At 35.9% G+C, this 22,043-nt stretch overlaps 1 protein-coding gene across 1 annotated transcript in view; it reads left to right on the top strand.

The window, feature by feature from the left end:
* Pex5l (peroxisomal biogenesis factor 5 like) overlaps positions 1 to 22,043 on the top strand; it is a 233,552-nt gene that overhangs the window by 61,786 nt on the left and 149,723 nt on the right. The window contains exon 2 of the mRNA XM_042669817.1: positions 6,854 to 6,925. Coding sequence (XP_042525751.1) covers positions 6,854 to 6,925 — 72 coding nt within the window. The remainder of the gene's footprint in view (positions 1 to 6,853; positions 6,926 to 22,043) is intronic.

Consider the following 22,043-nt stretch of genomic DNA (forward strand, 5'->3'; position numbering starts at 1 on the left):
AATCAGACTCTGAATTTTCTGTAAAAACTACTGGTTTCTTGTTTAGTCCTTTCTTACATTGTGGTTCCATTTGTTTTCAAATGGAGAGAAGAAAGAGATTACTTGTTTTCCCCAAAGTAATGTAGCATATTGATGAATGTGACATAATTGAAATTTGAAGTTTAAATTTTGTTTTCTGCCTGCTTTGTCTCCATATATTACCCCCTGCTATTCTTGAAAGCAAACATGACCCTTCTGGGAAGCCACTAGCTGTGTTCTGAGACTTGCTACTTCTGTCCTGTGTACCATAGGTAAATGTTTTCTCTGTAGCCCAGGATATAATGAAGTTGTTTGCTCTTTTTCATATGTGAAAAAGGCACTGATGATCAAAGGATATAAAATTGAGGTCATGGTAATTAATATCAACTTGAACTGCCTATCACACCACGGATTTATCTCAAACATTTGAGTTGTTTCATCGCTAGCTTTTGACAGATAACTACAAAAAACTCAGTCCTTTGATCATATTGCCTTCACTAATCCTAGTGATAAGACCTAGTATTGGCACTTCATGCTAGAAATGAAGTTGACTGGTTTGCTTTTCAGATAAAAGAAATGATTTGCTATAGAGGAAGAAATCTTGCACATTTATTACACTTAGATTGGAAGGTTATTGAAACAATGTTTTTGCTTTTTGGAGTTTTAAAAGAAAATTAAATAAGTTAAAACCTCACAGGCAAGAATTGTAGAAATGTGATAGTGTTTACTAAACTTCAAAAACAGGTCATAATGCACAGACATACGTACAAAAAAAAGCAAGTATAATAAAAGGTCAGTATAATTTAAGTGGCAAGTGTAGAAAAGCTCACAGAAAACTTAACTTTGCAGTTTAAATCTTTTCATTATAAAGTACTACAAAGATAAAGAAGAAAGGTAAATGCTTAAATTGAATGTATGCAGTGAAATGAGATTTAGTGGTCTCAATAGACAATTAGAGAATTCTTTTTGTTTGGAAAAGTTAGAAAATAAAAATATTTTAAGAGCTTTCATAAGCTAATTAGGATATACATTATCTTATAGATCAAAAGCCACTGTAAAGATAGAAAGCCAACATAGAGGAGGGGTTGCCAAGTTATGGTAAAAATTGTGTATTACTGCCATTTTGCTACCCAACTAGTAAGAAAATGAAGTTCGCCTTAAAAGAGAAAAATGACTCAATTCATGGGCTTATGAACATGATATAAAATGAATATGACTTTAAATATTGTGACATTTAAATGTTACAACACACTTGTTGTGTTTTCCTCTCACCTAATAATACACATTGAGGACTCAGTTTGTTGTCCATATGCTTTGTTTGCCCTGTGGAGCCAAAACTAAACAGTAAGCCCTCTGCTTCTCTGTTTTACCATAACATTTGGGCAAGAGGTTTGGGTACATCTTCCTTGAAGAAAGCTGCTTTCCCTTGTATATCAGAAAAATCAGAGAGTTGACAATTGTTTTTAAAGTGCTCTTCAATAGTTTGGTCCAGGTTTATGTCCCATAAGGCAGGCTTTTCATTTTGGAGAAAACTGCCCTCTATTTCCTGCTTACTTTTTCAATGTTTGCTTGGCTCCTACAGCTGAGACCGTGGCTATGCGGACCTATAGATCTTTTTAAAAATATGGAATGCAGACCAAAATGTTGTCAGAGCTGAGAAGTTTAACATAATAAAGGAGAATCCAGAGGAAAGAGGCATATTAAATGCAATAAACAAAGGATTCACCCTCCACCATCCTAACAGGCTTTCCCTGAGGGACATAAGTAATAATTGCAGTATGGATGTCTACATTAAGAAAGTACCCCACAAAACTTTATTCCCAGAACCTCAATAAAGGAAGGGTAACATTCTGACCCAGTCTTTTCTCTGCAAAGTAGTCCTCAAACAAGTTTTCCCCATGGCAGGTTTACAGCACTCTTAAGCAATCATGTTTTCTTTTCTTTTCATGCTAAAAGACTTCACAAAAGAAAAAGTCTTTATCCAAAGGATCTTTGGACTTACTTTCATACTTTAGGAATTATCTTCATTTATTCTCTGTTATCTATATTTTCAACTTTTTGAAAATAAATTTGCTCCTTCTTGAACTGTAAATATGTTCATGACCTTTACAAAAAGAGAAAGGGGAAAAAAATGAAAACTTCTCCAGTAATCTTTCCCCATACCCTTTGTCTTGCAATGGGCTTTCTTCCTCCCTCTTTCTATTTTTCTTCATCTTTCCAAAGAGAGATGAGTCTTGCTATGGTCACTCCCTATTACCAATGTATTCAGCAATTTAACCGGGCCTTCATCTTCACTTCTTCACATCTTACTCATTGGTAACTTCCCATTATCAAATTCAAAAATAGCTTCCAGTTCATATCATTAGTGAACTTCTCATCAGCATCTGACACTGTCGAAAAGTCTGACTGCTCACTCTATTGGCTCTCCTCCTATACCACTCTTCTTCCTCATTGCTTTCCCTAGTTCTTCTCTTTTGCCAATTTTTAAAATATAACCATTCCCCAAGCCTCTGGCTTTATTCCTCACCTCTTCCATCTCAGTACAACAGTATAACAGTACAAATGGGTTGTCCTCTCATCTTAGATATGGACCCACATATCTAAACTGTTACCTAGATATTTCCACTTGGAAGAACTTTCCAAAGATACCCCAAACTCAGCAAGTGCCTTGCCAGCAAATTATCTTCTTTTCCAATTCTCCTCTTTTTTGTTGATATTCTATTTCAGTTGTTCTAAGGAAGGAAGGCTAGTAAATATGATAACGTATCCTGATTGTGATTGGTTTAAAACAGAAAAGAAAGTAGAGAATGGTTGCTATTGTATATAAATCATTCTTTTGAATTTAACAGTGATGAGAAAAGAATAAAGTCTTTAGGAAAGAACAGATAGGAGAAAAATCACTTTCTAGGGAAAGAAAAACCTAAGCAATTTTTCAGGCATAGGTGATTCACAAGGGAATAAAGACATGTAAATAAAAGGATATGAACTGAATCTTAACAACTATGAAGCTGACTACTAAAAGAAAATTGCAAGGTATTTTCTCCTTGCACCTATACTGTATACTCTGCATGTGATATTTGCAGCTCTATTGTATATTCTGCATTGTGTGACATTTGCTTCAATAAATTATATCTACTGTGAATATCATGCAGTGTCATAGCGAATACATAATAAACAGGTTTGAAGTGTTTATGTGAAATATTCACATTTATTTTGACATATGTAATTGGTGATAATTTATTTGATTAACCTAAATCAAGTATTCTTTTCCCTTTTGAAATTTCATATATTTATGAATTCCTAATAAGGATGTAGACTCCTTTCAATTCAGTCCATACACAGCTAGTATCTTTCAACTGAAATGCTAACTTTTAATAATAAACCCACATTCTGAAATGAGTGTGGCACTTCCCATCAACTTTTGCTGTTGCTTTTTTTTTTTTTTTGGTAGGTCATAGGGCTTGAATTCTGGGCCTGGGCACTGTCCCTCAGCTCTTCAGCTCAAGGCTAGCGCTATACCACTTGAGCCACATTGCCACTAACGGTTTTAGAGTGGATTTATTGGAGATAAGAGTCTCACAGACTTTCTTGCCTAGCTTGCTTTGAATGGCGATCCTCAGATCTCAGCCTCCTGAGTAGCAGGCATGAGCCTGGTTGCTATTGCTCTTTTGTTGTTAACTTACTGAAATTTCCACTGTAACACCTTCTATATATGTAGCCATGATATTGTTTTCCAGTATTGTTTCTAAATGCCATGATTTATATAATTCAAGTGAACAAGTCCACTTTTCCACTTTAATGGAGGATAGAGTGAAAGGAGGGGGTAGGAAAGAGAAGGTAGGAAGAAGACAGTGGAAGTCTTAGAAAACAAAGGTTACCAGGTAGGCTCCATGTTCTTAAGAAAACTACAAGAGAATAGTATTTGAAAAGTTATTAGCACTAACAAAAACAGCAAAATAAAATTTGATAATTCTCTTGCAGCTTAGAAAGAATTCAGAATAGTGTGGAAAAATGGGAGACCCTGGAGTTTAGGAATAGGCAGCTCTCCTAAGCTAAAAGCTTTGTACAGGAACAAGGCATTGTCAGCAAACCATAACTATTTCCTTTCTTTCTTCCCTCATTTCTCCCACCTTCATGTCCTCCCCACTAATTCTTTCCTTAGCTGCATTCAGTGTACAACATCTGTCATAAGCTGGTAATATACTAAGGCTGGGCAGAAAGAGGCCTAACCTTCCTGCCTTAGTTGAAATCCTCAGATCCAGTGTCTTGCCTGGAAGGTGGGAGGAGCACGGGAAGTGATTACCCTCCAGCTTCTCCTCCCACACAAGCCCTGCCCCCTCACACTTGGACAGTGGAGAGATTAGCTTTCTTCCTCCTTCTAGTTCAGTCCTTTGGCTAATATGCAGGGCCCCGCAGAAGCTATGGACTTGCGTTTTTGAGCTTGGCAAAGTGCATAGATAGAAGACAGGGCTTTCCGACTGGGAGGAGGGAGGAGAGCCGAAGATACCTGCTTGGGCTGGCTGATCTAAGCAGTCAAAGTGGGAGGCTGAGTGCTTGAAAGAGGACTATGCTCGCTCTAGAAATAAGCAGTAAGTGAGTGGCTATGTGGCTTAGAAAAGGATTAATGCCCCTGAGGTGATGGGGTAAACTAGAAAATATTGTTTAATTCTAGCGTGAAACTGTAAGACTGCTAGCTTTGTGTGGTTCTGTGTGCTGTTTAAACGGAAACTAAGAGCTTAAGTACAAAATCAGAGCTCGGATTGCTTCCTTCCACTCTTTGAAAATGCCAACTTGTTTCTAGAATAGTGGGTACATACCCTCTTTCTCTAACCCTACTTTCCAGGAAAATTGGCTAATAAATCAGAGAGGGAATTGGGATTCAGTTGGAGAGTTAGAATTCAATTCTGGTAGAAATTGCAATTTTGAGTTCTGTCCTGTGAGTGCTGACATTATTATATCTATTAGCAGTGATTGTCAGCAAAGTGTGGGGCAGGGCGTTAAAAAGGAAAAGTTAAGAATTTTCATGATAAGCAGCTAAGTCTATATGCAAGGGATTAAATTAAAATACTATATAATAAGTAATGGGTGGGTTTTAAAAAATTAAAATGGGTACAGCAGTTAGGGAGTAGAAGAGGGCATAGATAAAAAGAGAACATTCATTTCAATGACTGTGTGTGCTAGCCAAAGCATTTCACAATGTTTACAAAGTCAAGACAATGATTCAGGGATACTTCAATTATTGTTGTACATTATTAATACTGTTGCCGGGCAAGATCTGTGGTTCTCTGGTCAGCAAGTTCTGGCAATGAAGCCACTGCCGCATGTGCAAAGAATTCTGGGATGCCTGACAGTGAAATGGATGGAAGGGCTCACATTCCATCTCTACTTAATGTCCTTTTGTCCAGAAATCGGGTCATGCAAATGAGCTACTTGGTACGTATACAGATCAATTTTGGAAAGGCATTTCTAAATGTTTTGCATTAGAAGGTCTCTGGACAATATCTTATGGCCACCAGTGGACTAAAAGGGTACAGAAGCAAAGGGATAGGTAGGGAGTCAGCTTGACTGAAGCCAACTTTGTTTTGTTTTCCATCAATCCTGAAATGGAACCTGAAAGGAGGACAAGAATAATAGGGAGAAATACTGTGGCCATCTGTTCTCTTCTAAGTGGCTATATTCATTAATGTATGAATGAGAACTTGGATTTTATGCATCCTAACACTTGAAGATTATTATAATGAAAATACAAAAATAGGAGATATTTGTATATGGGGGGGATAATAAATCCAGTTTGAACTGTCATAAAGGAAAAACATGAAGAAAAACTATGCTCCCAGTGTAAAGATTTATATCATGGTCACTAAAAGGTGATCTAATGGGATGAGGAATATATTGTGGTGCAGTAAATTCAATTACTGGAAATATTTAAATTTTCTTAATTCTAGTTAATGCAATGAATATTTAAAGCAAGGATAAAAAGAAATCTGGCCATAGCTAACTATGTAGGGATTTTTATTTTCTATATGTTGCTAGTATAAAGAAGTAACATGACATTTCTAGTATTCCCGTCAGTTGTTGCATTGGAAGAATAAAGAAGAACTGACGGACTCAGACATATTACTGTTCTCCTGTAGAACAACTATAAAACGACTGTTATAATCTTTCTTTTCAACTTTGGAACTTACAATTACAGATTTTGCTGTGGGGAAAATAGAAAAGGAATGGACATTGGGAACAAAAATAACAGTAAAAAATGAATGAAGTGAATTTTTAAAGATGGTCTGTACTCTTCAACTGTTTTTAACTACCAAATTTTGAAATTGACTTTGTTAAAAAAAATTACTTGTTTTTTTCTAATATTTATAGTAATCTGATTTGTAAACAATATCAAAAATCTGAAGATTTGTTTTTGGAGTTGCATAGTACTTCTCCTTTTTGAGAAAAATGTCATTAAAACATTTTATATTTTAAGCATTAAGCCTACTATAATTTTAAATGAAGTTTCTATAATGAAAAGAAATGTGCCAAGACTCTTCAGGGAGTTACTTATGTATCTCAAGGTGTTTAAGAATTTTTTCTGGACTATTGAATAAAAGAGAATCATATGAATATTGAGAAAAGTAGAAAAGGCATAAATTAGAAAGACTAAGCAGAAAGTTGTAAATATAACTATGGGGCAGCAGTTAAAGAGTATTTGCTGTTATACATAAAAGAATAATGCATTGATGCCTTTTACTAGTGAAAGAGGCTATGTAAACTTTAAGAAATATTAAGTAAGAATTAAGATGTTAATGGAAAGAAACTAAATGATCATTTAAAATTATTCTTTCACAAGAAAAGTAAAGAACAAGGATATGGAAAACTAAGCAGTGATGAAGACCTGGAAATAATTGTTGATGAAAAGCAGGTAAGTGAACACTTACATACATTTTCTATTGTTACACTGTAGATTTTTGGCAAGAAACTCTTTATGTATTCATTGCTTCCTTGATAGCTGTGTTAGCCTATTTCACTGAGCCCTGTTGGTCAGTAGATTTTGAGGGCAGCTAAACCTCTTTATCTGATCCTTTGCCCTGATGACTTATGCATGAGAGTAATATATAGCTTCTGTAGGTAAGAATGATGAAAGATAAAGTTAGAGCATGGTTAGAAAATTTTGGGGAAATTAAAGGCTACATTTGACAAAAGCATAATGTGGTTGGAAAAAAGCACATTTAAATAAGAACAAAAAAGTGTAGTATTTTGAAAATTTTGAAGCATTACCATTAGTGTGTCTTAGAAAACAGTGACTATGATTCAGAGCAGGAGGATAAAAGGCTTTGAAAACTTGAGAAATTTAAACATACATTTTACCCAATTAAATTGTTAAAATTGTCTGAAGACAATTTAGAGATGAATTATAAAGCTAAAGAAGAAGCTATTTAATAGTCTGTAACACTGCCCTAATTTGAGAGACCTCTAGTTTGGATGCTTTATGGGCCCATAAGGTGAGATGAAAATTGCTTAATAGACCATAAACAATGACATAGTGAATAGTGGAAGGTATCCAGCAATGACACTGAATTGGCATTGGCCCTTAGCGTCTTTGTCAATTATCAAGGAGACAAGCTAACTACACATCTATTTAATGTACAAGTAATACCGAATCATAGGGCAATGTCAAATCAAATGTACAGACAGTGATAACTCAAAGGGATCTGAGCATATGAAGACATTAGAAAAAAGCTAGTATTTTACATACAGACAAGTAGAATTTGTACAATTTCTTAATCATGTAGTATAACAATTGCATTAAAGAAGTTTTTATCTTGCCAGCACCTGGGCTTGACCTCAGGCTCTTGAGCTTTCACTCCCTGGTACTCTACCACTTGAGCCACACTTCCAGTTCTGGCTTTTTGATGGAAAATTGGAGATAAGAGTCTAGAGGATTTGTCTGTCAGGTTGGCTTCCAACTAAGATTGTCAAATCTCAGCCTCAGGAGTAATTAAGATTAAAGGTGTGAGCCACCATGGCTTGGCTCAACTCATTGTGTTTAGTTTTTGACAAAAAGGGAAATGGCAGCTAGAAGGTAGAAGCCAGAAATAATTGACTTAGAGACCTGTTTGTTGAGGGCAATTGAGGCAATTGAAGTGGTATTCCAAACAAAGCCCCAAAGAATATACTGGCCTCACAGGAGTGGCCTCTAGACTTTTCTCACTTTTTCATCATTTTGTTGTTCCTGGTAAAGCCAGGTGGGGGTAGGAAGGGTTGCCCTTGGAGTTTTCTACTTAGTGCCAGATAGCCAGGCCAGTTAATAAGATGAGTGAGGTAGAGCACAAGTGCTCTGCTTGAGCTATTAACTATTATATTAACTATGTCAGATTATTTACCTGTGACAGGAAATTCACACTTCTCACTGATCCCCCTATAAATCAGGATTGTGACTAAAAGCAGGACCTACCTGGTGAATAAACTAGTAAAATACAACTAATTACATTTTGAGGATACAAATACATACACATTTCCCTATTAAAATAAAAAAGTTATTTATATTTCTCCTTTAACTATGTAGAAGGTAAAGTCTTTCTATTTTTCTTCTTTACTGTCTTCCTCCCCAATGCTGCTTGTGTTATGCTTGTGTTAGTGTTGTGAAATGATAATATTGTGTATTGAGATTTTACTGTTCTTTGTTTTCATGTAACTTTCAGAAAGTTTATGTTATTATTAAACACACTTTGTTAGTTGCTAAGAAATCTTAAAAGAAAAAGAAAGCCACCTTATCTTTTTCTTTAGAATATAGTACTTCATTATTGGGTCAAATGAGGGATCCCATAGGCGTGGAGTAGTCCTCTGCCTCTGTGATTATCCTGCTCCTTCTGAGGTGCTGTACAAGTTGGTACCATTTGGCAGTAGTCCAATGTTGTGGAGTCATTCATGTCAAAACATGCTTCAGAAGATGAATAATTATGAATATGAGCTGGCTTTGGTGCTTGTTGTTGGCAGGAAGGGTAGTCCTTCCTTGTTTAAGAGGCTTATTTGGGGTTGTGGTGTGAACAAATCCTAGGTTGAAATGATGGCAATGTTGATGCATAGAAATAGAATATGGGAGAAAATACTATAATCTTATAATACTATACAAAAAAACATTCCTAAGAGGCTAACAAGTTAAATCTATGTGTATATTGTGCAAAATATGTTTTATTACAGAAATAGACTATTGTTTCACTTTCCAGATAGGATGAAATTATGAATATGACACGTATAATTAAAATTAAAATCTAAAGCCTGAATTTGTCAAGAATCTTTATGATCAATCTGTATCTTTTCAGAAACACGGTAGAAATTTATTTGGATCTTTATATACTTATAAGTAGATTTTTTAAAGTAAGTGATACCAAAGGAAAATCTACAGAAGATAAAGAAAATGATTGGAGTGCTATGATGGCAGAAGTCAACCAGTCTCATTAAATTCATCACTCAGGCTGTCACTGTACAAAAGCTGTGCAAGCTATGCAGTTTCACCAGTCAGGTGCACTCTAACAGGAAGTCCATAGTCTTGCTTATATAAGCAAATTAATAATAAAAGTAGCACACAAGGGTTTGGTTTCTCCCTGGCTGTCCTCATTCAAAGGAGTAAAAGATCATTCTGTGTTTTTTTTTGACATGGAAAAAGTAAATTTTGTAAATATATAAGATTTAATTCTGGGTAGGGGGGAGGTAGGGAAGGGATGTGAAGGGTAAACAAAGGAGGAGGCTGCAATGCTTGATAAGAAATGTACGCATTATCCTGCCCATGTAATTGTAACCCCTCTGTACAGTATGTTCACAAAAAAATTAAAATAAATTAAAAAAAGATTTAATTTTTGAAAGGCAATGTTGTACTACCCTCTGAAATTTTAATGGCAAATTTTATTTGTAATACATATAAAATATCCCAGAAAATGAATGTTAGTGCCCTAAAGTACTAGGTGCCTATGACCCTCTCTTGTCTCTGTCTGTCTCTGTTTCTGTCTCTGTCTCTTCCCTCACATCTCTCTCTCTCTCACTCTCTCTGTCTCTGTCTCTCTCTCTCATACACATCATTTAAATATAAGATATAAGTACATCACTTTGGGACAGAATCTATATTCTCCACCTAAAATACCCCAGGGTTTTAAACTTCAAACATATGAAAATAATTGATAAGGATGTATTGAAAAGAAAATTTAATGCCCCTAAAATTCACACACTACAAAATTAATGTATCTATATATAATTAGTGAATACCATATTTGGCTTTCTAGAATAAGTATGAAAAGAGAAATCTTAACTATATAGTATCATATTCTTTCCTGACTTGAAAAGAGTCTGGTGATATGACTCAGTCATAGATCACTTGCCTAGCATGCATAAGGCCTTAGGTTCCATCCCTACCCAGCACTGAAAAATAAAAAGGTGAGAAAAGACTGAAGATGAAATGGCGTTTGTTCAGAAAATAAGTCTCATATAAACACAAATTCCCCTCTGAAATTACTGAAACATAAGGGATAGGAATGGGGAAATAGAAAATAAAGTACCTTTAGTAAGGAATTCACTACCTTGAATAAATAATGCATGATTTTTCTTTTTTCCCCCAGTAGTACTATTGTTTGAACTCAGCATCTTATGCTTATTAGGCATAGGGTTGGCCATGTCCCAAACTCTTTTTGCTCTGGTTTGTTTTTTAGATAGGTTCTCATATTTTTTGCCATGGCTATCTTGGGACTGCAAGCCTTCCACCTCCACATTTGAGTAGTTTGAATTATATGTCTGGCTTGTTTTTCAGATAGGGGCTCACTAACATTGGGCTGGCATCTCACTGTGATCCTCCTTTTTTAACTCCCAAATAACTGGGGTCATAAGTCTGTACTACAATATATGGCTCATTTTATTTTAAATTATTTTTAATTATATTTATTAGTTTTTATAGCTTACAATTAATGTTAATTGTATAAAAGGGTTTTTTAATTATTTTTTTCTAATTAGAATCAACACAGTTTATTCTATGCAGGACCTAAATTACTTTCTTTCTAAAATGTTTTCAAATTCCAAGTAGACTTGAAAAAAATATAATAAAGACTAAAATAAAATTATTGGATATTGTGATTATATGAAGGACAGCTTCCAGCTCTGTAGAAATGGTTTAACAAAAGGCTGGCATGAAACCACGAAGTTGGCGCTGCAGGTCACTTGGTGCAATAAGGTGAGGAAATGTCCAAGGTCAGACACTTACAAAGGGAACATGTAAACATGGGTCCAAGCAATTCACAAGCTTCAACTATTTCAGCTGGAGCATCCTATTGCAGGGGTTTCTGAGTCAGTGATCCAGGATGGGTCTCAGAATTTGCATTTCTGAGCACTTAGCCACGGCTGCTGGTTCTAGACTATACTCAGAGAAAGTAACTATTGCAGTTTTAAAGGGGGAAAATTGTGTGTGTGTGTGTGTGTGTGTGAGAGAGAGAGAGAGAGAGAGAGAGAGAGAGAGAGAGAGAGAGTGAGAGAGTGAGAGAGAGTGAGAGAGAGTGAGAGAGAGAGAGGTGATAAATTTGCCATCTTTCTGAGGCATTACCTGGAATCCTAAAATGTAGAACTTATAGGCACTCAGAATTATGATTCTGAAAACAAGAAAGTCACAGGCTTTTTACATAGCAAGGTGACTTTAAATACCCAAGTTAGCAGTTTGATAGATTCAAAATCAAAAAGTTTCCTTCTTTATAAAATAATGCTTCATTCATTAAATCTCTTGAGTTTATCATGTTTATAAACATGGTAATATTAAAAAGTGAAAAATATTTTTTATCTTAAAAAACATTTTATCTTAATAAAATCAACCATGTGTTTTATTTTAATTAGCTAGCCATCTCTATCCTATCTCCTTCCCCACATGCAATTTCTAGATATCTAGAAAGATGAATGGAGGTTCCTGGAGTCCCAGGTTAGGTACAAAGTATACAGATGCCAGCCCTCCAACCTGGCATTTGACCTGCTACTCTTCATCACTGCACATGTTACTGGAAAGTCATGCAACTATCCGAGTTATTGAGCCCAAGCCAGGGAACAATTCAGGCAAGGTGAGAAATATAGGGAAAGTGGTATTAAAGAAAGAATACACCTTCTAGACAACAAAAGTGGTTGTCTCTAGGATGAGCATAGTACCATTCGGAGTTTGAACAGTGAGGAATTCCTAAGCCCAGGTCCAGACCACTGGGTTGAGGTCACAGGTAAACAACAATCTAAGGAAGCTAGAGGAGGTTTACAGAATTGCAATGGATAAATCAAAGGGGGTCCAACTGCACCTCTGTGGTATGATTCATGGACCTGGAATTTGTTTTTGTAAAGTGAAAGGTATGTTCCAAGAATTGCTTGTTTTGGATCTTGGGCTTGAATAAAATCTTTCATTAATCCTTAGCTTGGTGAGGGACTCAGAACATCTATGACAACCTATGACCTTGATGTTAACAGAGGCTGGTCACTGAATCTCTCAGACCTTTTGACCTTGTCCTCCCATAGTCACCACTTATGTTTATCTTCTATCTGACATGTTTCTCTTTAAGTCTTGAAAGCCTTGAAGAATCTTCCATTTTATATTTCCTTTGCATAGTTCCATCACTCATGGCTAACTGCTGCCTACCACACAGAGTTCTTACTATCACCCCTGACTGGCCACTCTATAGAGATAGGTTAAGAAGCTATTTTGTCTTAGTGCTGTCTTACATAAAAGAATCCTCTAGATGGACACTGGTTCCTAGCAATTCAGGAGGCTGAGATCTGAGGATCACAGTTCAAAGCCAGTCACCCCAGGAAAGTCTGTGAGGCCCTTACCTCTAATTTAAAAAAGAATCCAGAATTAGAAAACTATTCTCTTTTCATTTAAATTTTAGGAGTACTTCTCCTTGTGCCTTAGCCTTTCATATGTCAAAAAATTAGGAAAATAACTTACAAGACAGAGAATTAGGGAACATGTTTTATTTGAGTACACACATGGCTACTCACTGGATATTTAACCTACAAAACATCATTAAGCTTTTCTCTACTGGTCATGAATTATTTTTCATATTTTTGCTAATTATGTCATTTTATAATTTTATCACAATCATATTATTATTGTATTTTACAATTTTCAAAATTCTTTCCATTTATTCATGTAGTCATGTTTATAATATATATATTCTTTTTGTTACAGTGCTGAGAGTTAGGCACAGATTCTTGTGTATTCTAGATAAATTTTCTACCACTGAACTATATCTCAGACGCCAAATAAATATTTTATTATGCAATAGATTTATTACTTGACATTTATTACATGTAAATAAATTAACATTATACAATGCAAATACACACATACAGATAAATGATAGAAAGAAAGATAATGTTAAAAAATTCAAAAGCAACAGGTAATGAATACATGATAAGAAATGTATTAATTACCTTGCTCATATAATTGTAACCCCTCTGTATTTTCACAATAAAAAACATTAAAAAATTAAAAAAAGAAATTAAAAACAAATTTGAAATTAAAACTACCCCCTTTTGCTTCAGCATTCATTCCTTTACATCTCTGACCTCTCCCACCCTTCAATTTAGACATTTATGTGATAGACAATATTTATGCACAAATGATGTTCTTATGTATAAACATGAATATATTCACACAAGGAAGTTAACTTGTTCACTTTTTTCTTTTAATATCATTGTCCTTATTCATGAAACATGTCTTCATTGTGTAAAGATTTAGCTGTTGTTAACAACTAATATTTGTTTCTCTGAAAGTCTTTATTGCCCCTTTATTCTTTAAAATCTTAACTATAAATCTTAGTGCATTTTTCCCATGGAGTTATATAATCTAGGTCAATATACAGCATATTTCTATAGTTCTAAAAGAAGCTCACTCTTGCACTCCTTGAGCCCTTTAGGGGTGATTTCTGTTCTGTCCTGTAATGTTCTGAAAGTTAAAGACAGAGAAACAAATATTTACATGCTGTAAAGTTATATTGCTTACAAATAATAAAGGATGTATAATATCATTGAATTGTTTCAATGAACATGTGTATGGAAAAATTTTTTTGCCAGTCCTAGGGTTTGAACTCAGCCTGGGCTGTGCTCAGGGTTAGCACTCTACCACTTGAACCACAACACCACTACCAGTTTTTCTGGTTATTTGGTACTGAGGAATTGAACCCAGAGCTTTGTGCATACTAGGCAAGCACTCTACCACTAAGTTGCCTTCCTAGGCAAGAATTTTTTAAATAAGTTTTTTATTGTGAAAATACTGTACATAGGAGTTACAATTACATGAGCAAGGTAATGAGTACAGTTCTTATCAAGGATTGTTGCCTCCTTCTTTTTTTTGCCCCTACCATCCCTTCCCTCCCACCTCCACAACTACACTCCTCCTTCCCTCCCCCCGCTACCCACCCCGGCTTCTGCCTAAATTGTAAAGTTTGTTTTCAACGTAGGGCCTTCTACATCTCATTGTTGCAATGGGTCAACCTGTATCCCTATTTAAACATTTTGTTTATTTCCCTCCCCTCTCCAATTTTTTTAAAATTTTATTAATATGTTTTTTATTGTGAAAATACCGGACAGAGGGGTTACAATTACATGAGCAAGATAATGAGTACATTTCTTATCAAGCATTGTTGCCTCCTCCTTAGTTTCCCCTTACCATCCCTGCCCTCCCAGCCACCCCCGCCAAAGTTGTAAAGTTCATTTTTCAACATAATGTCTCATTTACCCTAATGATCACAAACAAGACCATACTAAAGCTACCAGCACAATTATGTTTGTTGCAGCATTATTTACCATAGCTAAGATATAGAACCAAACCAGATACCCCTCAGTAGAGGGGATCAAGAAAATGTGGTATATATACAGAATGGAATTCTATGCCTCCATCAGAAAGAATGACATTGCCCCATTTGTTGCGAAATGGAAAGATTTGGAAAAAATTATATTAAGTGAAGTAAACCAGGCCCAAAGAAACATAGGTCCCATGGTTTCCCTTATTCGCAATAACTAGTATATGTCTGAAACAAGCAGAAACAGTCAGATAAGTTGATGTTAGGTGAAATCAACCCCAAGATAAGGACTCAAATGGTTTTTCTTTCTTGTTATTGTTTCCCATCCCCAAATTATATCAACATAAAATACAGTGAAAACTGGGGTTATACCATGGGGGAAAGACATACAAAGCAACAACAACAAAAAACACATGGTACCTTATAAATGCCTTAGAAACAATAGCAAGAAAGAAAAAGCCACTTGTGTTCCTATCTTGGGGTTCACCTCACTTAACTTCATCTTATCTGGTCATATGTATATAGCTTTTGACCTTTTCTACTTGTCCCAGACAAGTTATTGCAAGTAAGGGAAACCATGGGACCTATATTTCTTTGGGCCTGGCTTACTTCACTTAATATATTTTTTCCAAATCTTTCCATTTCCTAACAAATGGAGCAATGTCATTCTTTCTGATGGAGGCATAGAATTCCATTGTGTATATATACCACATTTTCTTGATCTGTTCATCTACTGAGGTGCATCTGTGTTGGTTCCATATCTTAGCTATGATAAATAATGCTGCAATCAACATAGTGCTGGTAGCTTTAGTATGGTCTTGTTTGTGATCATTTGGGCAAATGCCTAAAAGTGGGATTGCTGGGTCATAGGGGAGCTCTATGTGGAGTCTTTCGAGGAACCTCCAGACTACTTTCCAAAGTTGTTAAACAAGTTTACACTCCCGCCAACAATGCAGTAGGGTTCCCTTCTGGTCATATCTCCTCCAGCATCTATTGTTATTTTTTTATTGTGAAAATACCATACAGAGGGGTTACAATTACATGGGCAAGGTAATGAGTACATTCTGTTATTAGAGTTTTTTATTATAGCCATTTTAACTGGGGTGAGGTGGTATCTCAACGTCCATATATATCACCCTGCACCAGAATAAACTCTAAATGGATCAAAGACTTCACAGTCAAAGCAGACACCCTGAAAGCATTACAGGACGGAATAGGAGAAACCCTAGGTCTCCTTGGCACAGGCCAAAATTTTAATGGAGTCCCGAGAACTTTTTTTTAAAAATCCAGAAATGGAGCTATGGCTGAAGTGGTAGAGCGCTAGCTTGAAGGGAAACAAAAAAGCTCAGAGACAGTACTGAGGTCCTGAGTTCTAGCCTCAGGACCAACCAGCATACCCCCTCCCCAAACAAATGTACTAGGATTTATTGTAATGAGCCACCACTTATTTCTTGAACTCTCACAGGAATAAACTTTTTCCCCAAACACTTCCTTACCGTTTAACTGTTCCCTCTTGGCCCATGTAAAAGAAATATCTTGGTCCAGGCTAGTGCATCTAACATGAGAGCTAAAATTTAGGTGGTTGTTGACACCCACTTTTTTTTCCTCCCACAATCTGCTAAGAGAGTGTCTACTTAGCCTGAGAATGAAGAATAGAGACAGCATATTCATTTCTTAGCCTTAACATTTGAACATGTCTTTTAAAACTTGTAAGGGAACTTGAGCAGAAAGCAATGGATATTAGAACTATTGAGATATTTTTCTAAAGAGACAAAGTAGGACCATCTTCTGTGTTTCCAATAGCACAAAGTATTTGAGCAGGATTACAGTTCTGTCCTTGTTATCCTGTGGCAGTGGATCCTAAAAAGATATAAAGACCACCATGAAGTAAAAATGGAAGAGTAAGAAAAATATACTAATGGAAAAGATACCCAGTTTCCCTCAGGCACCAAGATAGCGTAGTCCTGCCACCATGATGCAAGTCGGTTACCATCTATGTAACTGACTTGCATCTCACTGCTTAATATATCCAGCATCATCTGGCCAGTGCTTTTTTTTTTTTTTACTTCATTTAAGTAATACAGATCCCATATACTTCTAAGACTTAAAAAGTATGAGGCTTGCCTTCTGGTATCATATGTAGTGTTCCCCTTAGTACCTTCTTGGAACTCATGCTTGATTAGCAAAAAGAAAACCCCACTCTAGGGCTTCAGAAAGGAGACTATCTATTCATCCTGGAGATCTTGAAGCAAGGAACTCTGTGACCTACAAAAGATGCAGCAGGTCACAACATTGTAATGCCCTGATTGCGCTCAGAGTAGATGTGGGTTCATTAGTGATTTCCTCATCAATAGAAATGGTGAAATTAGAAGGAGCCAAATTTATTTGCTCTCTGTCTGAACTCAGCATTGACATGAAGACTCATGATTATAGGCCAATCAATTACATCTTGTCTGCAAAGCTATTTATTATCAACAAATACTTTGTGAAGAAGGAGAAAGTTTTCCATTAGGTTATATAGAAAACTTAATGGAATAAACTTATTCTTAAGTATTCCCCATTTGTATTAAGGAATACAAAAATAATTGCAAAATACTGATACTGGAGAGAGAAATACCGCAGTAATGCAGACTATATTTCCTTTGTATTTTCTTTATAAATTCACAATGTAAATTCAAATTAGTTATGCTTAGCTTCACACATTTCAACTTGGAGTGGTGATTGCCCTAAGCATCACCTGCTAAGGAAACATGAAGGGCAAACCTAATATCTTAATTCTTGAATCATTTGACAGGTTACTAAAGTTTGACTTATTAGGCTAGACAATTCAGGAACTCACTCTTCTTAGACTAGCACAGAGAGATGCTAAGGAACTAAAGTAGAAATCCATCATCCTAGTTTCTAGTCTTGGCTTTGCCACTTACTAAGCAAAAGACTTTGGAATATAAGTTTCCTTTTCTTCATCTGTGAAATGGTAGAATACCATGTAGATCAAGTTATTGTCTGTCTGAGGCTCAAAAGAGGATACTTTCTCATAAGGCCTGCATCCCTACTTTGGTCAGATCTAAGAGTGGAATCCATGGCCACTGAAGTCATATCTGATATTCCTTCTCCAGTAATCTGTACTTCTTGTATGTGAATTCAAAATAGGGTTTGTGACATGACACCCTCACTTGGTTATTTCTACCAGTTTATACCTGAGCCTTCTGTACACCTGCTGCAGGACACTAGCAGATATTTCACTTAAGTGCATTTTCAATTGCCAGGTCCTCTGCCACACCATTTTTCAGCATTGTAAGGGTCCTTATAATCAGAAATCTGAGTGAGAAAAGGCTACATCCATATGATAATTTTATTACTTTGGTAAAGTTAACCAGCTTCTCTGAGCCTGAGAATGCTCTGGTATAGAATTAGGAAGTTATTGTCTATCCAAGGAAGTAGTTGGGAGTATAAATGTAAGCCAAATGCATGGTGGAAATAAACTCAAGCACTGAGCTGAGTGTGTAGTGGGGGTTAACGGTAATCCTCATATATTTATTAGTTATCACATCCTCTTGGGCATAGAGATAACTGAGGTACAATGGTTCTAAGCAGAAAAAAAATATTTTCTGGGGTCATAGCTGCACATGCCCATATGATAAGCCATAGGAAGAGAGGAATCAAGTGAGAACATTGATTCCTTGTGGCATGAGCTACCCCATTAGAGGGGACAGCTTCTACCTGTCCAGCTTGTTGGAAATAGGTGCAGAATCGCTACACATATTAATTTTTCAAGAATCATAATCTGCTGATTTTTAATGCTTACAATCTTAAGATTTTATATAGTGTGTAATTAAATACGATAGGTCTGTGAACAGCACACCATTTGGTGACCTTATGCTCATGAGCATAAAGCCAAGGGCGTAGGCAGCTTTCTACTCACTTCTTTTTATCTCCTACTTTATACTGGCCCTTGGATCCTAAAAAGGAAATAAAGACTAACATAAAATACAAAGTAATACCTCAAAGTATTAACAGTGAGCTTAGTTCTACCACTATCTAAGCATCTATCTGCTCACCTCTTCTGTTAACCTTCTGGTTTATATTTCTCACTTGAAAATGAACTGAACAAAGTTGCCAATTATAATAAGGGCAGTAAGGCACCCTGGCAGACAACCTTACGTCCTCTTTGAATTTCAAGTACTTTAAAAATAGAACCAGTAATTCTAAAATGTTAAAAATTCCAACTTGATAAAATGAGTAGGGGAGCAGGGAATGTAGAAGGTGTTTCTACCTCCTCAGGTCTGTCTTCTTGGTGCACTGATGAGTAGCAAGAAACCTCCACTCCCTCTACCAGCTAATTCTCTTCAATTTTCCAGAAGGTAATAAAACTCACAGGGTTCAAAAACTATAATCACAGAGATCATAAACTAGTTACCTTGTCCAGTTCAACAAATACAAGACATTCAATAATATATCATTATAAAATATACTAATTTTTATGTTTCTGACATGCAGTAAAAATGAAAAACTGGTATTTTCAAGTTGGAAAAAATGTATAGGTAGTAAGTCATTTCCAAGAGCCTCTAATTCTTGCTTCTTTTTATTGTTCCCCTCTAGGGTTTGAATTCATGACTTCTTGCCCTCTAGGCTAACACTCTATAAAGTAAACTGTGCTTTTAGCAGGTTATTTTGGACATGGAGTTTGGTGACCTATTCCACCATGGCTGCCATTGAACCAAAACTTTTCAATTCTCAGATTCCTGAGTAGCTAGGATTACAAGTGTAAACCACTGGCATCTGCCTATATTTTTCTTAACGTAATAGAGAAAAGTAGTGTTGAAAACCTTTTTAGTCAGTAGGAAAATAACTGCAACTTTTATTTTGTAAGTTGACATGTTGAATGTAAAAGTGGCATGGCATCTGAAAGTAAAAGACAGAGATGGTAGTACAGAGGTGGTGTAATACAACTTGAAAACAGACCTTTCACAGTGAAAGCTATGGTGCTTTTAATTCTTGTTAGGCTCATTTGATTCATATGAGAACTGCAGACATCAGAGTTGAATAAGATGATCTAAGTATTTTTAAAACTTTTTTTTAATTTTAATTTTTATTTTTTTGTGAGCATACTATACAGAGGGGTTACAATTACATGGGCAAGATAATGCGTACATTTCTTATCAAGCATTGCAGCCTCCTCCTTTGTTTACCCTTTTGCTCAGAAACCCATTCTCAACCATCTTGAATGGAGGAGGGGGTGGTGACACCATTACAGAAAACTTAGGTAGGCAAACAAGCTTTGTGTGATGGAAGGAGGCTTCCACCAAAAAGTTTAGTTGGTTCTCCATCATTTAAAATAAGTGAATGTCATAAGACCCTGGGTTTAATCCACTAACAAAAAATAGACAATCCAAGTGAGTTTCCATCACAGGCAATGTTAGAACTTAAGTCTAGGTTCATTCCTTCATCTACCCTTATAATTGCCTTCCTAAATGGCAATGCTACTTATCTTTCCTTCTAAAGTTAGAATACTAAGTAAGCTAGAGTATTCACTAGAGGAAAGCATGGAGTCAAGTTCATACCTATCTAGCTTATAGATTTTATCCCACAATACTATCAATCCCAAAGATTTCTATCGAAGAAGGTATTATATGAGGATATGAGGTCCTTCCTAGTTCTTTGACAAAGGTTCTTATTTCACCTTTCTTTATTTGGTCTTGTAATTGTGCTTTGTGTCTGTGTTCACTATTGTGACCACTATTGAATGTCAGAGCCCATCTATTCATCTGGAAGTCAGTTGCCAATGCTTCCTTTAATGAACCCACAAGTGAATTCACTATCAACTGAGTGGATCACTTTCCATTGCTATAAGGGATCTGAAATATTTATACCACAAATATTTATGTTACAACTCAAACTTTGATTAAATTAGCAAAGGAACGGGCTGACCATACTAAAATTACCTTTTCTCATTTTATCATTAGACTTCTGAGAGAGTTTGGAGAATGCACTTTCTTTTCTCTCCTGACTATGGGCCTAACTGCTTGTACTGTGCTCTTGCCCTGACCTTGTCATTTCTGCGGTTTTGCTTTTATTTCTCTCCCATCCAGACTTTGCAGTCACATCTTTTCTCTCTGCTCAGCATCATTCTCTGATCCCTGCTCTGGAATGTGTCTCTTATTCTGACACTGCATATATAAGGTTTGACAGAAACGCAGTTCTTGCAAACCTTCTTTTTTTAATGCTCCATTGCTTCTTTCTCTTTCTCCAAAAAACTCTGTATTTCTGTCATTTCCATTCTTAGTCATTAATTTTGCACATTGGTCTACCCCTAGGCAGAATCAATTCCACTTCCTTTCTATCTTGTGATCTTTTAAACACACACACACACACACACACACACACACACACACACACACACACACACACACAATGACCATTCATTAAAATTGTTACCTATTCCTCATCAGAGTATTTTTTTTTTTGCCAGATGATCTCATTCTTGAAATGACTATGTAACTTTCTAAGGAAATGGCAAGAGAGTATATCATCTTGGCTTTGTGCTGAATGATCTAAATAGAAACAAATCCATTCGTCACTTTTTTTCTAACATAATTATCTCATTTGTATAATTAGCAAATAATTAATGAATTTCTGTTGTAGAAAAACACTAATCAGAAAAGTCATTTTCTTTGAGTCAAGGGTTTTCCAATTATCTCTTCCCTATACTCCCAGCTTCTGTCTTTGAACTTTAAAATACATTCCTGAAGTATAATTTTTGTGAACCCTAGGGGTAGTACCAAGAAAAAAAATGAGTGTTGCTGCATCTGTTGATGATACATGACGGTGACGATGATGATGACTATGGTGATTGTATATATGTGTGTATATGTGTGTCTGTGTGTGCCAGTGTGTGCCAGTACTGGGGTATGAACTGAGAGACTGTGCTGTCCTTTAGCTCTTTTGCTCAAGGATGATGTTCTGCCATTTGAGCCACAACTCTATTCCTGGCTTTTTACTATTTCTTTGGAGATAAGAGTCTCAGAAACATTAATACCCAGCCTGGTTTCAAACCTCAACCCTCAGATCTCACCTTCATGAATAGCTAGGATTGCAGATGTGAGCCACCAGTGTCTTGCTTTCTTTTCTTTTTCTTTAGTCTTCAAGTAGTAAAAAACACATTTAACATATCAATTTATGAGTACCATGCTTCAATTTAACATGTCAATTTATGAATACATCTTGGTTAAT

This window comes from Dipodomys spectabilis, unplaced genomic scaffold, assembly GCF_019054845.1.
Source record: "Dipodomys spectabilis isolate Male_0828 unplaced genomic scaffold, ASM1905484v1 ptg000506l, whole genome shotgun sequence".
Lineage (NCBI taxonomy): Eukaryota > Metazoa > Chordata > Mammalia > Rodentia > Heteromyidae > Dipodomys > Dipodomys spectabilis.